At 42.4% G+C, this 20,904-nt stretch overlaps 2 protein-coding genes across 7 annotated transcripts in view; both read left to right on the forward strand.

The window, feature by feature from the left end:
* The window catches only part of RERE (arginine-glutamic acid dipeptide repeats), a 466,306-nt gene that overhangs the window by 21,287 nt on the left and 424,115 nt on the right, over positions 1 to 20,904 (forward strand). For 2 of the 6 annotated variants that reach the window (XM_063668267.1, XM_063668278.1), the window contains exon 2: positions 3,867 to 4,051. The exons of the other annotated variants lie outside the window; for them this stretch is intronic. The gene's annotated coding sequence lies outside the window, so the exon portion shown is untranslated. The remainder of the gene's footprint in view (positions 1 to 3,866; positions 4,052 to 20,904) is intronic. 6 annotated transcript variants of the gene reach the window in all.
* LOC129008562 (large ribosomal subunit protein uL30-like) lies at positions 8,914 to 16,309 on the forward strand. Its single transcript, XM_054440954.2, has one exon. The coding sequence runs from the start codon at positions 9,682 to 9,684 to the stop codon at positions 10,219 to 10,221; it is 540 nt and encodes a 179-aa protein (XP_054296929.1). The 5' UTR covers positions 8,914 to 9,681; the 3' UTR covers positions 10,222 to 16,309.

Below are 20,904 nucleotides of genomic sequence, written 5' to 3' on the forward strand. Positions count from 1 at the left end.
TTTGATTAAAGTGGATTTTTTCTTGGGCTTTTAATTAGATTTTCTTTTCCTTCAGCTTTTCATAGGGAGATTGAAGATGATGCTGACTGACACTTGGGTCAGTGGCCTGATTACTGAGAATAAGACTGTGAACATTGAGTGGCTTGAATATAGCATTTAACTTAGCCTGTGGATGTTTCCACTTCTACTTGAAGGCTATTTCCTGGCTTAGAGGCACTGTCCTGAGAAATAACAAAATGAATATAAATTAAACATCCCATGTATTCTTGTGTAGTGCGCATTTGAATCAAGATGAGATCTGAGATCTGGGTGGCCTATGGCAGAATACTATTTATAACTCTAGAAACAATATTTTGCTAAGAGATATGTTGATTGCATTGGAGAGAACTGCTAGGTTATATGCTAGTAGTTTAAAACATACTTTATATATGCTACATAATTCCTGTTTTTTTTGTTTTTTTTTTTTGAGATGGAGTTTCATTCTTGTTGCCCAGGCTGGAGTGCAATGGTACGATCGCAGCTCACCGCAACCTGTGCCTCCTAGGTTCAAGCGATTCTCCTGCCTCAGCCTCCTGAGTAGTTGGGATTACAGGCATGTGCCACCACGCCCAGCTAATTTTGTATTTTTGGTAGAGATGGGGTTTCTCCACATTGGTCAGGCTGGTCTCGAACTCCTGACCTCAGATGATCTGCCGGCCTTGGCCTCCCAAAGTGCTGGGATTACAGGCGTGAGCCACTGTGCCCAGCCGCGTAATTCCTGTTTCTTCTGGCTTCACTGAAATGTCCTGAACTGTGATAGCCTCTGTGCATAAGAAAAATAAGCCATGACTCCTGGTTGGCATAAGACCTGGAGTCCACTTCCACCTGAACTATGGGCTTGAAGTATGATTATGTGCCCTACTTCCTTAGCTGTCAAATAGGGGCAGTAGCACATAAACCGAAATGAACAAATAGATATGGAAATACCTTGAAAATATAAAAATGCATGCTGGACATGTGGCGTGTCTATAGTTCCAGCTACTTGGAAGGCAGAGGCTGGAGGATCACTTTGGCCCAGGAATTTGAGGCCAGACTGGGCAACATAAAAAACTTTGTCTCTTAAACAAAAAAAAAAAGTGGGAGGCCGGGGGCGGTGGCTTACACCTGTAATCCCAGCACTTTGGGAGGCCGAGGTGGGCAGGTCACAAAGTCAGGAGTTCGAGACCAGCCTGGCCAACACGATGAAACCCCATCTCTACTAAAAATACAAAAATTACCCTGGCATGGTGGCAGGCACCTGTAATCCCAGCTACTTGGGACGCTGAGACAAGAATCGCCTAAACCCGGGAGGCGGAGTTTACAGTGAGCCAAGATTTCACCACTGCACTCCAGCCTGAGCGACAGAGCAAGACTCCGTCTTGGGGGAAAGAAAAGACAGTCTGGGTAACATAGGGAGACCCTGTCTTTACAAAAATAATAAAAAATATTAGCTGGGTGTGATGGTGCATTCTTGTGGTTCCGGCTACTTGGGAGGCTGAGATGGGATGATCACCTGAGCCTGGGAAGTTGAGGCTGCAGTGTGACATGATGGCACCACTGCACTCCAACCTGGGTGACAGCCGTCCTCTCACCTCAGCCACCCCTCCCTCCCCACCTTCTGGCAGTAGCTGGGACTACAAGTGCATGGCACCACACCTGGCCAGCTTTTTAAAATTTGTTTTGTTTTGTTGTGTAAAGATGGGGTTTTGCTATGTTTCCCAGGCTGGTTTTGAATTTTTGGGCTTATGCAATCCACCCGCCTTGGCCTCCCAAAGTGCAGGGATTACAGGCATGAGCCATCTTGCTGGGCCACCTTTTTCTTCTCTTTTAACAAATTCAGCAACTTTTCAGTCCCAGAAATCTGTAAATACATTGTTTGTGGAAAAATACAATGGGAATGGCATCAAAAGATGGTTTCTATTAGGAATGGGAACAGGTAGCAGTTTTTCATGCCACCTCAGCAATCACAGGTCCAGGACCCTTTAATATAAAGATGTAGAGAGAGCCGGAGTTAGCTTTTAGTTCCTGAAATGATTTCAGAGGCTTTTTTTTTTTTTTTTTGAGACAGAGTCTCGCTCTGTTGCCCAGGTTGGAATGCAGTGGCACGATCTCGGCTCACTACAAGCTCTGCCATTCTCCTGCCTCAGCAGGACTCTACTTTTGTATTTTTAGGAGAGACGGAGTTTCACCATGTGTTAGCCAGGATGGTCTCCATCTCCTGACCTCATGATCTGCCCACCTCGGCCTCCCAAAGTGCTGGGATTACAGGCATGAGCCACCGCGCCCGGCCTTCAGAGGCCATTTTTGTCTCTCAAAAAAAAAAAATTTTTTTTTTTTTTGAGACAGAGTCTTGCTTTGTCACCCAGGCTGGAGTGCAGTGGTACAATCTTGGCTCACTGCAACCTCCACCCCCTGGGTTCAAGCGATTCTCGTGCCTCAACCTCTCCTGAGTAGGTGGGACTACAGGCATGCGCCACCACATTCGGCTAATTTTTTTGTATTTTTAGTAGAGATGAGGTTTTGCCATGTTGGCCAGGCTGGTCTGGACTCCTGGCCTCAAGTGATCCACCTGTCTTGGCCTCCCAAAGTGCTGGGATGACAGGTGTCATCGTACCTGCCCTCAAATTGTTTATTCCAGTCTAGTCATTAAGGAAATAAGATCTGAAGAGTCAAAGAGTAACTTGTAATTAGAACAGTTAATATGGGTCCTTTCTTTCTGCCCTTTGAACTGTCCTGACTCAGAGTTATCTGGTTAAGTGCCTCTTCCCATGAGAGGTTAATATAATTTAGGTTTTCTCACTTTTGGTTTGGTTATTTGGCATAGTTTCTTCCTGTAGGAAGCGGCCATATTTTTACCACTTCTTAGGAGAATATAGGTGCTGACAAATTCCTTGCATCCCCAAGTCCATTTTGCTTGGGTCTTAACCTCCTTGCAGTTTTCTGGGATGCTGATTGCCAGCCTTGTTGATGTGGGACTGGCTTTGAAATCCAATACATCTTTTGAGGATATCAAAGTACTGTAAAGGATGGAAATGTTAAGGTTGCAGAATACTTGGAGAGTATCACATGCTGTTGATAGGCTTATTGTAGTGATTTTTGAGCCTTGGAAATAGCTGATTTTAAATAGTGATTTTAAAATCACTAGGAAATAGTGATTTTAGGCCTTTGATATAGCTGTCATGAAGGTGAGCCTCAGCCCCATCTGTGAATTTCTCCAGAATCATTCAGTTTAGGCTCCCAGTATCAAAATAGATCCTTCTTTCTTTCTTTTTTTTTTTTTTTTTTGAGACAGTCTCGTTCTGTCTCCCAGGCTGGAGTGCAGTGGCGCGATCTCAGCTCACTTCAACCTCTGCCTCCTGGGTTCTAGCAGTTCTGCCTCGGCCTCCAAAGTAGCTGAGATTACAGGCGCCCGCCACCATGCCCAGCTAAGTTTTGTATTTGTAGTAGAAACGGGGTTTTGCCATGTTGGCCAGGCTGGTCTCGAACTCCTGACCTCAAGTGATCCGCCCACCTCGGCCTCCCAAAGTGCTGGGATTACAAGCGTGAGCCACTGCACTTGGTCTCCCTGCTTCTTTATGTTCCACTATCCTATCCTCACAGCTTCTTTAAACCTTCCTAATATTGAGAAACATACCCGATGTAAGACACTGTTAAAAAGAATCCAGCATCTGGGGGAGGTGTTAGGGAATTGAATGTTGCTAAAGCACCAAAGAGAGAGGAGTTTGACTATTTTGAGCTCATCTGTGACACCTGTTTTGTTTGGAAAATGCTAATGACACTAGTTGGCAGAGCTGCATTTTTGAAGTTGTTTCATTTAGACACAGTGATAGTCATCTGTCTTCTTTTAGGAGGTGATTGTCTAGGAGTAACTGTATGTGCGCTCAGCACCGGGTCACAACCACCGTGGGATCCACTTACAGAGAAGATTTGTGGAGAGCTTCAGCCTGTTTATGGTTTTACTGAGAAAGGAATTGTGGCCGTTTGATATAATTCTGGACGGAAGACCTCTTATTTGTATTACATTGAATTAGAGGTCAGTATTTGAAATTTTCTCCTTGAGTGGCTATTATAAGAGGATCCTGTAAGAATTGATTACTGTGAAATTAGCCAACTACATAGTGTATTTCAAAGATAAGGTAAACTGTTGGACTTGTGATTACCTGGTTTCTGGTATGAATTACTGAACTTATGTTTGTTTTTATGTGCATAGATAAGGCTATATGCTTGATACTCTTTCAATTATAAACTTAATGGGTTATAAGAATTTATAACTTGGGCTTCATTAAGTGAAGAAGGCGCTCTTATACTTTATCTTTTTCTTTTCTTTTTTTTCTTCTTTTGAGACAGGGTCTTGCTTTGTTGCCCAGGCTGGAGTGGTGCAATCATAGTTCACTGCAGCCTTGACCTCCTGGGCTCAAGCGATCCTCCGACCTCCGCCTCCCAAAGTATTAGGATTACAGGTGTGAACTATCATGCCCGGCCTAATTTATCTTTGTTAAGCTTCACCTGTTCTGTTGATGATAAATTCTGGGAGATGATGGTGTCCTTTATTTGTCTTTAAATGGTTTCTGACAAGTTTTCTTTTCTTAGTATTTTCTATTTTTGTTTGACTCTTAAAGAGTTATAGGTTTGAAACTAATGTCTACTGCCTCTCCCTCTTCTTCTCCTATGATTCCTATGGGTGCCCAGGAGCTATGTGTTTAGTTTGAAAAGAAGAGATTTCAGAATAATCATGTTTCCCATATACTTACACTGATCATGAAAAGTAAAATTTATTCTGAAAAGATAGACCAGTTACTTAGTAAGTGAAATGTAACTTGTTGTAGAAATGATCTGTAATTTCAGGCCATATTTTCTAGGAAGGTGCTGTCATCTAAGTCTCCCTTCCCCTGGGCATTTGGCTGTTAATAAGGGATTATTTGAGTGATGTTTTGGGCTTGCCCATTCATTTGGCAGAATTTTATTTTTTTAGTGTCTCTTGCAAGATATAATGCTAGGCATTGGGGATATAAAGATGAGTAAGATGTGTCCCTACCCTCCTGGAGGTCATGACGAAAAGTGGGGAACAGATATGAAAAAAACCCCACTAAAATACAGACTGAAAGAACTGTAGTAATAGTAGAAACATGATGCTCCAACAATCTAGAGAGTCATTAAATGTGCATATACTATCTTGGGCATTTGCGTAGCACTTAGGGAGTTAACAAGTTGGTGTTTATCTTGGCAGACCACCTTCAGGTAGCTACCTTTGTGGTGGGTGTGTGACCTCATGTAACTTAAGTGGGATTTTCCATGTCAATAGTTCCTAGGGAGTAGAGAGTAAATCTCTTTTTGGAAGAGGTTATATTCTCCTGAATCCAAAATACCTTTCTGTATGTTTTGTTGTCTTTTAAGAATATTCTCTCAGATATTATATAAGTAATTTCATTTTTTCTGAGTCCCTTCTTTGGAAAAGGAGTTCTTGCCAAATGAAAGAGACACAGTATTTGGTTTTTTAGTTCATTATGAAACCCCTGCCACCCTGTCTCCCTAAAGAAGTAAAGCCTGGGCCGGGTGCGGTGGCTGATGCCTGTAATCCCAGCATTTTGGGAGGCTGAGGTGGGTGGATCACTTGAGGTCAGTAGTTTGAGACCAGCCTGGCCAACATGGCCAAAACCCATCTCTACTAAAAATACAAAAAAATTATCTGGGCATGGTGGCACATGCCTATAATCCCAGCTACTCGGGAGGCCGAGGTACAAGAATTGTTTGAACCTGGGAGGTGGAGATTGCAGTGATCCGATATTGTGCTACTACACTGCAGCCTGGATAACAGAGCAAGACTCTGTAAGTAAAGCCTGACCTTTTTTCTTCCTAGAAAATGGCTTAGTTTATTTCTATATGAAGGATTTGAAAAACTGTAAAAATAATTTATTAGCATCTTTTAAACTGACACAGGGATTACCTTGGAGCTTTATTAAACTCTAGGCTGTTGGTTATACCTATTACCTTCATATTTCTCTTAGTGGTATTAAATCTATTCATTTATCAAATAGATTAATTATTTATTTGTATTATTAGCTACATAGTATAGAAGGTACTGGGGAGACTTGTAATATGGTGGGGTTTGCCCACATTAGGAACACATGTTTTTCCTCATGTTTAATTTTTTTTTGCGGGGGGTGTCCTTTAACTATCTCGCATTATCAGTACATATGCCATTTCCTGTCTCAAAGGAGCACATAAGTCTAGTCCTAATCTTGGTGCTTGAACCTACAGTTTCAGAGAAAAGCAACCGGCACTGAATGCTCTCTGGCTCATCTTTCCACCCAGGATCTGTCAGCTAGCCAACAGGTGTGGGAGGTGTGTTTTCCAAGTTTAATGTTGCTGTTAGTGGGTTACAAAAGAAATAAAAGTTACTGTCTTTGGCCTCAGAATTTAGGAGGGAAGCCTTGCAAGAATACAAAATTTAGAGATTTCTAGAACAAAAGTGGAATTTAACCAAGTACTTACTGTTTAGCATAAAAAATTTAGTTCAGTTTCAGGTTAGAGATTGGTGTGGATTAAATAAGTTGACCAAAGATCCATTGAAAAGCTGAGTGGTCCATTGAAGAATGGGTGCTGTTTGAATAGCAGACTGGGAGAGCAGGTTAGGACAGTCCAGGCAGGGGTCGGCCTGAGGCAGGAATGCATATGGTATGCGCAGTGTTCAGTAAAGATAACCTGGTTGAAGTACAGAATTTGTGGGGAGGAATAGTACCAGATAAGTTAGGTAGACCAAAGAAGACAGGCTTGGAATGCTAGGCACGGAGTGTCTGTTGGCACCTGAAGGGAATTGGGGCGAGGTAATAAGGTAGCACGTCAGCCAGAGACTGGAGAGTACACATCTGTCTGAGTAATTTTGGCCCCAAATTTGTAATGTGGGGATGGGAAGTGTGTTGGTCAGTCCTGATAAAGAGTTATGTGTGCATCTGTGTGATGTGTTAAAATTGCTTCCTGCCACTGCTTGTGTTTGGTCAGATAGTAGGTTAGGCTGAAGGAAAGAGAGGTAGTAGCCACAGGACAGATAAGCTTTGAGAAGCCAGAGTGGTTGGTAAAGTATTTGGCTTTCATTTAGTATCATATATATATATATATTTTTTTTTTTTTTTGGTAGAGAGGAGGTCTTGCTATATTGCCCAGGCTGGTCTCGAACTCCATCGGCTTCCCCAAATGCTGGGATTACAGGTGTGAGCCACTGTGCCCAGCCTAGTATCATATTTTATACAAGACAAATTTTACCAAAAATTCTGCCATCAAATATAGAAGTTATTTTAGTTTTTTAAAAAATAATAGTTCACATATTCTGTTTCATGTCTTCTCTTGCCTCTCACCCCGAGTACCTACTGATTCATACCTGTTTATCTCCCCCTCCTTTGCTTCTTAGCTCCTGTTTATGCTTCAGGTCTGAGTTTCGGGATCATTTCATTTGGAAAGCCTCAGGGCTGTGCCCAGGGTGCTCTGCCTGGCCCCTGTACTCCCCCGAGCCATCTCTTATTATGCCTTATTGTAATTCCACCTGTACTTGTCAGCGGCTTTGCTACCCTGTGCGCTCTGAAAGCACAGGGACGAGTCTTGTTTGCTGTTGAATCCTCATCTGTCAGGGCTGGTCAGGCACATACGTGCTACATGGTTAGTAAATATTTGTGCAATATAAAAGTTGGACTTCTTTGTTACTATCATTACAGCTTCTTAAAAAAAAAAAAAACAACACTGGCTGGGCGCAGTGGCTCACACCTGTAATCCCAGCACTTTGGGAGGCGGAGGCAGGCAGATAATGAGGTCAGGAGTTCAAGACCAGCCTGGCCAACATGGTGAAATCCCGTCTCTACTAAAAATACAGAAATTAGCTGGGTGTGGTGGCACACATCTGTAATCCCAGCTACTCAGGAGGCTAAGGCAGGAGAATCGCTTGAACCTGGGAGGTGGTGGTTGCAGTGAGCCGAGATCGCGCCACTGAGCTCCAGCCTGGGCAACAAGAGGAAGACTCTGTCTCAAACAACAACAACAACAACAACAACAACAAAAAACTCCTTGATAAACACCTTTCTGCTTCTATGTAGTCATTATTAACATATATTAAAAATTACTACATTGTTATAACATTATGATGTTATTATAACATATTAACATAACATGGTTGTATTATGTTTTTTTCACATATATATTCTTTAAGTATTTTCCTATTATTGGGCACTTGGCTTATTTCCATTATTCTTTTTTGTACTCTATCTAGTACTACAACCATAAACTTCTTGTACATACAGCACTCCTTTTTAATGCTTTTATTTTTTTGAGACAGGGTCTTACTCTGTCACCCAGGCTGGAGTGCAGTGGCACCATCATGGCTCAGTGCAGCTTTGACCTCCCAGGCTCAAGCCGTCCTCCCACCCCAGCCTCCCAAGTAGCTGGGACTACGGTGTGCACCACTATGCCTGGCTAATTTTTTTATTTTTTGTAGAGACGGGGTTTTGCCGTGTTGCCCAGGCTGGTAATATTAAATTAAGAACGATAAAGGAAAACCATACACCAAAGCACAAATTTTTTTTTTTTTTTTTTTTTTTTTGAGGCAGAGTCTTCCTCTGTTGCCCTTGCTGGAGTGCAGTGGCATGATCTCGGCTCACTGCAACCTTTGCTTCCAGTATTCAAGCCATTCTCCTGCCTCAGCCTCCCAAGTAGCTGGGATTACAGGCACCCACCACCACGCCTGGCTAATCTTTGTAATTTTAGTAGAGACGAGGTTTCACCATGTTGGCCAGGATGGTCTGGAACTCATGACCTCAGGTGATCCACCTGCCTTGGCCTCCCAAAGTGCTGGGATTACAGGTGTGAGCCACTGTGCCTGGCCAAAGCACGGTTTTTTTTAAAGGTGTGTATGTTTGTTTATATATTGTGTTTAACTTCAAAATGAGTGGCCTATAAAATAGCATTTGTTCTGCCCAGATTTCATTTTACAGGGAAATAAGTGCTTCAGTTCTGACTCAGATTAAACAAATTATAAAATGAGGCAACCATGATACTCAGACAAAGAGAGAGACACTGACAGGGTGTACGGATGGTACCATTTTAAGTAGGTTATTTAGGGATGGCTTCTCTGAAGAGGTGACATTTGGACAAGGCCTTGAACAGGCTAAGGAGCCATGCAGAGGTATAGGAATAGAGCTTTCCAGGCAGAGGGAACATCAGGTGCAAAAGTCCCGAGGTGGAAGCCTGTTGGTTTGGTCAAGGAACAGTGGAAAGACTCTGGGAGAACAGTAGGAGGTGATACTAGGAAAGAGGGGCAGGAGCCAGGTTATAAAGTTCCCTGTGGACCATGCTAAGACCTCTGGCTTTCATTCCAAGTATAATGCCACTGGAAGGTTTTCATCAGGTGTGTGTGACAGAATCTGATCTCTGTCTTATAAAGATCACTATGGCTGCTGTGTGAAAGTTAGACTGCGCTCTTTACCCGCTGGAACCGTGGAGGGTGTTGAAGAGAAGAAGAAGGTTCCTGCTGTGCCAGAAACCCTTAAGAAAAAGCAAAGGAATTTCACAGAGCTGAAGATCAAGCGCCTCAGAAAGAAGTTTGCCCAAAACATCCTTTGAAAGGCAAAGAGGAAGCTTATTTATAAAAAAGCAAAGCACTATCACAAGGAATATAGGCAGATGCACAGAACTGAAATTCGAATGGCAAGGATGGCAAGAAAAGCTGGCAACTTCTATGTACCTGCAGAACCCAAATTGGCCTTTGTCATCAGGACCAGAGGTATCAATGGTGTGAGCCCAGAGGTCCGAAAGGTGTTGCAGCTTCTTCGCCTTTGTCAAATCTTCAATGGAACCTTTGTGAAGCTCAACAAGGCTTCAGTTAACATGCTGAGGATTGTAGAGCCATATATTACATGGGAGAACCCAAATCTGAAGTCAGTAAATGAACTAATCTACAAGCGTGGTTATGGCAAGATGAATAAGCAAACTGCTTTGACAGATAACGTTTTGATTGCTCTGTCTCTTGGTAAATATGGCATCATCTGCATGGAGGATCTGATTCATGACATCTATACTGTTGGAAAACGCTTTAAAGAAGCAAATAACTTCCTGTGGCCCTTCAAATTATTTTCTCCACAAGGTAGAATGAAGAAAAACCACCCATTTTGTAGAAGGTGGAGGTGCTGGCAACAGGGAGGACCAGATCCACAGGCTTCTTAGAAGAATGAACCGAGGTGTTTACCACAATTATTTTTCTAGTCTGATCAGTTTAAATAAACAGTAACTGCTCTCAAGTTGAAAAAAAAGAAAGTTAGACTGCTGCCAGTCAGAGTGGAAGCAGGCAGACTGATGAGGAGTGTGGCCAGACTCTGCAGGGGACATGCTGTGGGCCTGGGTTAGCGTGGTAGTCGTGGAGGTGATGAAGAGTGGTTGGGTTTGGGATTTGATAAAATGATGTGTTCTGAGATGTGAAAGTCTTACCAGTATTTAAAAAAAACAGCTCAAGGCAGGCCGAGCGCGGTGGCTCACACTTGTAATCCCAGCACTTTGGGAGGCCGAGGTGGGCAGATCACTTGAGGTCAGGAATTCGAGACCAGCTTGGCCAACATGGTGAAACCCTGTCTCTACTAAAAATACAAAAATTAGCTGGGCGTGGTGGTTGGCACCTGTAGTCTCAGCTACTCAGGAGGCTGAGGCAGGAGAATTGCTTGAACCCGGGAGGCAGCGGTTTCGGTGAGCCAAGATTGCGCCATCGCACTCCAGCCTGGGGGACAAGAGCGAGACTTTGTCTCAAAAAAAAGCAGCTCAAGGCAAATTATGAGTTAATTGGAGTTTAAAATGCCTTTTTCTTCAAAGTATGTCATAGATTCTGTATCCTTGAAATTCCTTTGTTGGAGAATGGAACCAGGAAAGGTAAGGACTAGGACTTGGTTGCATTGTGAATCCACTTGCCGATGGAACAAGAAAGATAGAACAGCAGATGTGCGTATTTTCCTCTGTAATGGTCATTGATTTAATATAAAAGATACGTCTGAAGAATGTATGCTTGGATAAGTAATATGCTGAATTCTGGTGTTTGGTGTGATTGTATCAGCCTAGACCTGTTTAGTAGTAACTGTGAAATATGTTGCAGCAATAATAAGGAATGTAGTGGGTGCCTTTCTGCTATTATCAAAATCCATTAACAGGTTTTCCTATGCTTGACTGCCTTTCATTGTTACGCTTTATGGTTCATACTGAAGGGGCGTGTAAATGACTTCTCTTCTATGGTTTCTCCAGGTCTTAAAAACAATGTTGTATTTTGAGTAAACATCTCTTTATTCCATAGTAAGGATAGATGCTAGACAGTTTATGATTTACTTTGGTTCTACTCCCCTACTTTGGATAGGATTTTACCTAGGTGGAGCGTTGGATCTTGTTCTTGAGCTGTGTGGAACTTTGACTGGCTTATGTGAATGCTTCACACTGCTGGCCACTCTTTGTTGCTTAAGCAGTAGAGACATAAGCTCATCCTGGGTACACCTTTTAGTGTACAAGGTTCTGTGAAAAGTGGGTGAAGGTACTTGTCAAGCCATTAAATTGTAGTGGACTGTCTTTTTTTCTTTAGCAAAATTTGGTTTTGGGAGTATGAAATTTAAACTTGTGTCTGCCATTTGTAAGATATGAAGTCATAGTATGAGTGTTTTTGGGGTTTTGTTTGCTTTTTTTTAGAGTTGGGGTCTTTTAGGATAGAATTCCCTTTTCCTTAACCACTTAAAGCTTGAGAACAAAGATTTGGAAACCTTTTTTGGGTAACAGATCACTTTATTAATCTGATAAAACTGTGGATTCTGTTTCCAGAAAAAGACATATACATATACATGTTCGTTCAACAGATTTATTCAGCATGTATTTATTGAATAGCTACTATCTGCCAGTCATAGTCTATAGATGTTTAGGATACACCAGTGAACAAAAGAGAAAAAAAACTCCAAGCAAACCTAAAAACCCTGCCTCTGTGGAGCTTATATTCTATGGAATCCAATGGGTAATAAACAAGAATGTTATGTAGTAAATTAGAGTATGATAGATGCTATGGAAAAAAATAGATACTGTAAGGGAGTTTGAAAGAAGTGGAAAGATGGTGGTTGTTGCAATTTAAATAGGGGAGTCAGGATAGGCCTCATAGGATGATGTTTGAGCAAAAAGCTAAAATGTGTGGGAGTTAGCTATGTGGAGTTCTGCAGCATGAGCTTCCCAGACAGAGGAGAATAGTCAGTGGAAAGGTCCTAAAGTGGGCACAAGGAAGACAGTGTGGTGGGAGCAGAATGAGCAGGGGGTGGAGTGGTGTGTCAGTTTCCTGGGGCTGCCATTACAAGCACATGCTTGGTGGCTTAACACAACAGACATTTATTGTGCCACGGTTGTGGAGGCCAGAAGTCTGAAATCAAGGTGTTGGTTGGCAGGGTTAGTTCCTTCTGGGGGCTCTTAGGGACGGCCCATTCCATACTTCCTCCTTGCTTCTGGTGGCTGCTGGCAATCTTTGGTGGCAGTCCCCAGGAACTGGGGGTTAGGACTTGGACATATCTTTCTGGGGACCACCCATTCAGTCTACGATGTCTGTTTTGATTTCTGAGGTAGATATTCACCGGTAAGGGGGTGGGGGAAAGTAAAGGTGCTTCTTGGGGCCCTTTTAAGGACTTTGGCTTAAATTGAAATGGGGAAGGCACTGGATGGTTTTGAGCAAAGAAGTGACATGATGTGATTTGCATTTTCTCTTCTTTCTTTTTTTAAAAAATTTAATTTCTGTTTAGTAGAGACAGCTCTCCTTAGGTTGCCCATGCTGGTCTCAAACTCCTGAGTTCAAACAGTCCTCCCACTTCGGCCTCCCATAGTGCATTATTTGCATTTTAAAAGGACAGAAGACTCCTTTGTGGACAGTAGACTGGGACAACAGGCTAGAAATAATGAGATAGGTGGGAGGCTATTATGATAATAATTCATGTGAGAAATGATGGTGCTTACATCCATTTGCTAGTAGACTTGTGAGAAGTATATGACTTCTGGATGTATTTTGAAGATAGAGTGACAGTATTTTCTGATGAGTTTTTTAATTTTTTTAGTCAGAATCTCACTCTGTTGCCCAGGCTGCAGTGCAGTGGTGTGAGCATGGCTCACTGCAGCCTTGACCTCCCTGGCTCAGGTGATCCTTCTACCTCAGCCTCCCAAGTAGATGGGAATATAGGCATGTGCCACCATGCTCAGCTAATTTTAGAAACTTTCTGTAGAAATGGGGTCTCACTATGTTGCCCAGGCTGGTCTTGAACTCCTGGGCTCACATGATCCTCTTGTCTCGCCCTCCCCAAGTGTTGGAATTATAGACATGAGCCACCATTCCTGGTCTCTGATGAATTTCACTGTAGGGTAGGGGTTGAAAGAAAGGAGTCAAGGATGATTCCAAGGTTTGGGACTGTGCAGCTCAAAGGATGGGGTTGTCAGGAGCTGACATGGGAAGGCTGTGTTTAGAGCAGGTTATTTGTTTGTTTGTTTTTTAAGATGGAGTCTCACTGTGTCTCCCAGGCTAGAGTGTAGTGGCGCAATCTTGGCTCACTTCACCCTCCACCTCCCGGGTTCAAGTGATTCTCCTGCCTCGGCCTCCTGAGTAGCTGAGACTACAGGTGCCTGCCACCACATCCAGCTAATTTTTGTGTTTTTAGTGGAGACAGGGTTTCACCATTTTGGCCAGGCTGGTCTCGAATTCCTGACCTCAAGTGATCTGCCCACCTCGGCCTCCCAAAGTGCTGGGATTACAGGCGTGAGCCACCGCACCTGGCTTCTTGAGCTTAGTTTGGACACACCGAGGTTAACGTAGTATTAGATACTCAAGTGGAGATGCCAAGTAGACAGTTTTAAGATGGTGTAAGAGTCTGGAATTCATGTGAGAAACCTGGGTTGGAGATACCTAGTTGTGAGTGTGTGGCAAGTGTAAGTAAAGCTGGGAAACCAGAAGAGATTACCAGTGGAGTATAGGGAAGAGAAGAGAAAAGGTTCAAGGACAAAGTCCAGGGACGTTGGAAAGTCTGAGACAACAGTCAGCAACAAAAGCTGGTAAGAGATCAGCAAAAAAGGAGGAAAACCAATTATATGGCATCCTGGAAGCCAGATGAGAAAAACGTATTCAAGCAGGAGGGGTAGATGAAGTGTGTCAAAAATCTGCTAAAAATCAGCTTAGGACTGAGAACTGATCATTGGATTTAGCAATGTGGACAGATGATCTTGGCAAGATTAGTTTCAGTGCAGGGTTTGGTTCATCATTCTTATTGGAGTGGGTTTAAGAGAGAATGAAAGGAGAATTTGAGAGAGTGAGTATAGCACCTTTTTAAGGATATTTGCTGTAAAGGAGAATAGAGAAATAGGGTTGGAGCTAGTGGAAATTCAGTGAAGACATTTATAGAAGTAGCACGCTGCCTCAAAATCAGGTATAATTTCAGGGGATTAATGGGTCCCCCAAATCCCTCTGTGAACCTGCAATTTAAAAACTGCTTCTCAGTAAAACCATGAGGCAGTAACTTCATTTCCTTCCTTGAGATTTCTCTTTTATATTAAGATGTTGCATGGTTTGGTAATTTAGATCACTACAAGGAATGAGAATTCCTATGTGTCTTCAGTTTTCTTTGTAAGGAATAGGCCTCGGTAGAAATTGGCCTTACATTTTTGGAAATCTATTTTATGCTAAGTATTTACCCAGGCATTCTAGATGAATTTAATCTTTATCACAATCCTATGTAACAGGTATTATCCCCGTTTTATAATTGTGAGAAAATGGAGGCACGGAGAGATTCAATAACTTTCCCAAAGTAACTCAGCTAGGAAGTGGCAGAGCAGAGTTTTATTTTATTTTGTTTTTTATTTATTTGTTTTAAGACAGGGTCTCACCCTGTTGCCCAGGCTGGAATGCAGTGGGACAGTCATAGCTCACTGCAGCCTTGACTTCCCAGGCTTAAACAACCCTCCTACCTCAGCCTCTGGGACACAGGCATGTGCCACCACACCCAGCTAATTAAAAAAAAAGTTTTTTTTTTTTTTTTTTTTTTTTGAGACGGAGTCTTGCTCTGTCTCCAGGCTCTGGAGTACAGCGGCACGATCTTGGCTCACTGTAGTCTCCGCCTCCAGGGTTCAAGTGATTTTCCTCCCTCAGCCTCCTGAGTAGCTGGGACAACAGGTGTATGCCACCATGCCCAGCTAATTTTTGTATTTTTAGTAGAGAAGGGGTTTCACCATGTTGGCCAGAATGGTCTTGATCTCTTGACCTTGTGATCTGCCTGCCTTGGGCTCTGAAAGTGCTGGGATTGCAGGTGTGAGCCACTGTACCTGGCCAAGAATTTTTTTTTTTGGTACAGACAAGGTCTCACTATGTTGCCCAGGCTGGTCTCAACCCTCTGGGCTCAAGTGATCCTTCTACCTTGGCCTCCCCGAGTGCTGCGATTACAGACATGAGCTACCGCGCTTGGCCTTGTGGTTCTTTAATTGTGGATGCTAATAAAGTTTGTGAGTGTGTGGCAGAGAAGTGAGGTGTAGGTAGGTGTTGAAGGGCAAGTGGTGCTTGGGAATTCTTTGAGATTTTCAGTTGGAAGATTCTCTGAAAGAGGAAGCATTGTCCTCATGGATTGCTCTCAGATGACATAAAATAGATATAGTAAGATTATAATAGTTTTTAGTCTAAGGACTTGAGAATAGCTTCTTTTCCTCCAGCAGAGAGGTAAGCATCCTGTTCCATTGTGTGATAGTTGTTGGCTGACACACAGATCTACTTTTTCTATTTCCAGCAGGTGAAATCACTTCCTCTCCACCTGTACTTTATTTTCTGGTCCTTTTGACAGTAGGGCTTGATATTTTGGTATACCCTGGATGGCATTGTTCTCTTGACTCAGATGACCTAAATTACATGCTGTTTATTGTAAAGTGGTTCAAGGATGCTTTGAGGTCCTAGAGTTAAAAATGGATGCTTCTGAATCAGTGTGGCTTGAAGAGCATGTCACTGAGGATCTCCTAGTCCAGTGGGATGCAGCATTTGATCTGCTCCAGGTCGCATCCCCTTTTTCTCTGCTGTTTGTGTTAGTCTTTGCTTTCTGAGGTAACTCAGGCATGTACTCACTGTAATGTCTACCCAAAGCCAGTCTCATTAAGACCAGCCAAGGCCAGGAAATGGGGAGGAAATAATACATACGAGGGTGCTGGAGCCCAAATAGGTTGTCCTTTACCCTGAGGTACAGGTCAAATTAGTGACAGAGCTGGCATTAGAACCCAGTCTTCTTAATGCCTAAGTTAGTGACTTAGTCATTTTTTTTGAGATAGAATCTTGCCACCCGAGTAGCTGGGATTACAGGTGCGCAACACCATGCCTGACTAATTTTTGTATTTTTTTGTGGAGATGGGGTTTCACCATATTGGCCATGCTGGTCTTGAACTCTTGGCCTCAAGTGATCTGCCCGCCTCGACCTCCCAAAGTGCTAGGATTACAGGCATAAGCTGCTCCTGGCCACTAAGTTAATGTTTTTTAAATAAATGAGTGTAAGCACTTTTATGTAATCATAAATTTTCATCATCATTATAATGAATGCATAATGTATCATAAGTGTTTTCTGTTTTTTACTGTTGTAACACTGTGGATCTTTTTATTTTCATTCAGTAAATAAGTGATTGTCATTGTTCTAGGCACTGAGGATATGATAATGAATAAATAGAGAAAAATCTCTGCTCTCATGGAGCTTACATTCTTTCTTTTTTTTTGGAGACAGTCTTGCTTTGTCGCCCGGGCTGGAGTGCAGTGGCATGATCTCGGCTCATTGCAACCTCCGCCTCCCGGGTTCAAGCAATTCTCCTGTCTCAGCCTCCCGAGTAGCTGGGACTACAGGCACCTGCCACCATGCCCAGCTAATTTTCGTATTTTTAGTAGAAATGGGGTTTCACCTTGTTAGTCAGGCTGGTCTCGAACTCCTGGACCTCAGGTGATCCACCTACCTTGCCTCCCAAAGTGCTGGGATTACAGGTGTGAGCCACCGTGCCCAGCCTAATTTTTGTATTTTTAGTAGAGATGGGGTTTCACCATGTTGGCCAGGCGGGTCTCGAACTCCTGACCTCGTGATCTGCCCACCTCGGCCTCCCAAAACTGCTGGGATTACAGGCGTGAGCCACTGCGCCCAGATGGAATTTATATTCTAGCAGATAAATGTCATCTCATATTTACAATTATTTCCTTAGGATAGAGTCTAAGTGATGTTACACATAAAACTGTTTAGTAACTGGAGTGGGCGTGGTGGCTCATGCCTGTAATCCCAGCACTTTGGGAGGCCGAGGCAGGCAGATTACTTGAGGTCAGGAGTTCGAGACCAGCCTGGCCAACATGGCAAAACCTCGTCTCTACTAAAAATACAAAAATTAGCCAGGCATGGTGGCACATGCCTGTAATCCCAGCCACTTGGGAGCTGAGGCAGGAGAATTGCTTGAACCCAAGAGATGGAGGTTGCAGTGAGCCAGGATTGCACCACTGCAATCTAGCCTGGATGACAGAGCAAGACTGTCTCAAAACAAAAACAAAAACAAAACTGTTTAGTAACTGTATCTTTTTCTTTCTTTCTTTCTTTTTTTTTTGGGAGACAAGGTCACAGTGGCATGATCTTGACTCACTGCAATGTCCACCTCGTGGACTCAAGTGATCCTCCCTCCTCAGCCTCCTGAGTAGTTGGGACTACAGGCGCATGCCACCACAACTGAGTGGTTTTTGTCTTTTTTGTAGAGACAGGGTTTTGCCATGTTGCCCAGGCTGGTCTTGAACTCCTGGGCTCAAGTGATCCTTCTGCCTCGGCTTCCCGAAGTGCTGGAATTACAGTTATGAGCCACCACTCCCGAGCCACTGTATTTCTGAACATCAGAATCAACTTTCTTTTAAACTCTGTAAAAAATGAAGTCTTCTATAGTATTTTTCTTTGCTTAAAATATATAGTGTTTGCTGTCTCACATACAAGTGCTATCACAAATTAAACTGAGTAGGGACCTCTGGAAGGAAGTTTAAGTATCATCAGTTCTTGATAAGTAAAGAACGTTTTCACTAGATTGCTAAAATATATAAATAGATCTTGTGATTTTTGGCATGCCTGAGAAAATTTTCAGGTTATTTATTGTAAATTTAACTGCACATCAAGAAACATCTTCTTAGAGCTGAATACAGCAGAGAGACTTTAAGACAACAGTCTATGTGGGGTCATCACAATGACAATTATTTGATGCTGTAACTCACTGTCTAATACATTAGATAAATTTTATGTAATGGCTTGAGGTGAGTCAGTTCTTGCTGTTTGCTTAGTGTGGTAACTGTAAGAAATGGTTGGAGAAAAGGAATGATTGAGCTGCTGTATTCTTATTACTTCTAATAACCCATTCTTCAGGGTAGATGGTATTACTACTCATTTCCAGATGAGGAAATGGAGGTTCAGAGAATTAATTTGTGCAGGGTATCACTATTAGTAATATAACATTTGGGCTTCAAATTGAGGTCTGGGTAGTTGAAGCTTTTTTTTTTTTTAACCATACCATATACTTTTATTAAAAGTATGACACTTTGGGGCAGGGCACGGTGGCTCACGCCTGTAATCCCAGCACTTTGGGAGGCCGAGGCAGGTGGATCACAAGGTCAGGAGATCAAGACCATCCTGGCTAACGCGGTGAAACCCCGTCTCTACTAAAAAAAATACAAAAAGTAGCCGGGTGTGATGGCGGGCACCTGTAGTCCCAGCTACTCAGGAGGCTGAGGCAGGAGAATGGCGTGAATCCAGGAGGCGGAACTTGTAGTGAGCCGAGATTGTGCCACTGCACTCCAGCCTGGGCGACAGAGCGAGGCTCCATCTCAAAAAAAAAAAAAGTATGACACTTTGTTTTCAGAGTGACCTGTCTCAAACTACTCTTTTCTTTTAATTTCATGTAGAAAATGTAATGTTCATTCTCTTCTGTTTTCCTATTTTCTTGATATTTTTCTTCAAAAAGTTCTAAAAATTAAACCTAGGCTTGGGTATTCTCTTTGTTCTTTCTCCCTTCACAGTCACCTCCAGTATTAAATTTTAATGGTATAAAACATAAGAAGAATATTTGATGACACTTGATAGTATGTGTTTTCTAGAAGGGCAAAGAGAAAATCTGGACTTCTTAGATAAGCCAATACTTTCCAAAAGTGGAAGCACCCATATAACTTAACTTTTTAAGTAGGTTACAGTGTAAATGTTAGCAGATAAAATATTGATAACTTTCTTTCGTGTTCTACTTAGAGCTCCTTCAAAGGTGAAGTGCTTATTGGCTTCACTCAGAATAAGTGGTTCTAATTTTTGACTTTGATACTGTTTTAACATTCAGTAAAAGAAAGTATTTAGGTCTGGTGTGGTGGCTCATGCCTGTAATCCTTGCATTTTGGCACTTTGGGAGGTGGAGACAGGCGGATAGCTTGAGCCCAGGAGTTCGAGACCAGCCTGGGCAATATGGTGAAACCCCACCTATACAAAAAGTACCAAAAAAAAAAAAAAAAAAATTAGTTGGCCGTGGTGGTGCATGCTTACAACTCTCAGCTATTCCGGAGGCCGAGGTAGGAGGATCACCTGATCCCGGGGAGGTCGAGGCTGCAGTGAGCTGTGATGGTGCCACTGCACTCCAGCCTGGGTGACAGTGACACCTTGCCTCAAAAAAAATAATAATAAAATAAAAAAAATTTAAGGGGAAGTTGAAACATTGATGGTTTTTAGAAGAAGAGGAAAACTTAGTTACAAAATTTGGTAAGTTGTATATTACATGCTTAATAGAATGAAACAATGTTTTGGGGCTAGGTGCAGTGGCTCATACCTGTAGTCCCGCACTTTGGGAGGCCAAGCCGGGCAGATCACATGAAGCCAGGAGTTCAAGACCAGCCTGGCCAACATGGTGAAACCCTGTCTCTACTCAAAATACAACAATTAGTGGGGCATGGTGGCGTGCACCTGTAGTCCCAGCTACTTGGAAGGCTGAGGCACTAGAGTTGCTTGAACCTGGGAAGCAGAGGTTGCAACGAGCCAGTGTCACGCCACCGCACTCCAGCCTGGGCGACAGAGGGAGCCCCTGTCTTAGAAAAGAATGGGACAGTGAAGAAAGTAACCCGGTAACTTCAGGTGAATGAAAAAATTAGAAAGTTACTGAGCCATTTAAAGTGAAAGGAAATGTAAAGTTTAGGAAATTTATATAAGAAATGGTTTGTGAAAATAGGAAGAATGTATTACTGTGTTATGAATGATAAACAGATGAAGAATTTAGAGATTATTACAATTGGTATGGAAACTATGTACTAATTTGGTGTTTACTTGAATATATTGAAACTAATTATTAACCATGTTTTCAGTGGAAAGATTTCTCAGTTAAGCAAAAGTTTAGCCTGGGTTTGTGAGGCAGTGTGGCATGATTGCTAAGAGCACAGATGCAGAATCCAAGACTACCTGGGTTTAAATCTGAGCTCTACCACATAGAGGCTTTATATTAATGAGGAAATTACTTAACCTCCCTGGGCCTCAGCTTCCTCAGTACAAAATGGAGATAGTAATAATAACTACCTCATAAAATTGTTATTCGAGTTAGATGAGTTAATATATGCAAAGGTTAAGTGATGAAAGAGGTGAAATATTCCATTGTTTATCAAACACACACCATGTGTATTTTATTTATTTTTTGTTTTTATGTTAGTTACTTGTTACCTAGAAAACATGAAATAACCACCATGTGTATTTAATATTAGGTGCTAGAAAATACAGTCAAGGGAAAAAAATTTTTTTTTAAAAAAGTTTATTTATTTGTTTAGCTTTTAGAGGCAAGATCTTACCGTGTTACCCAGGCTGGAGTGCAGTGGCGTGATTGTAG

Source organism: Pongo pygmaeus, chromosome 1 (genome assembly GCF_028885625.2).
Source record: "Pongo pygmaeus isolate AG05252 chromosome 1, NHGRI_mPonPyg2-v2.0_pri, whole genome shotgun sequence".
NCBI lineage: Eukaryota > Metazoa > Chordata > Mammalia > Primates > Hominidae > Pongo > Pongo pygmaeus.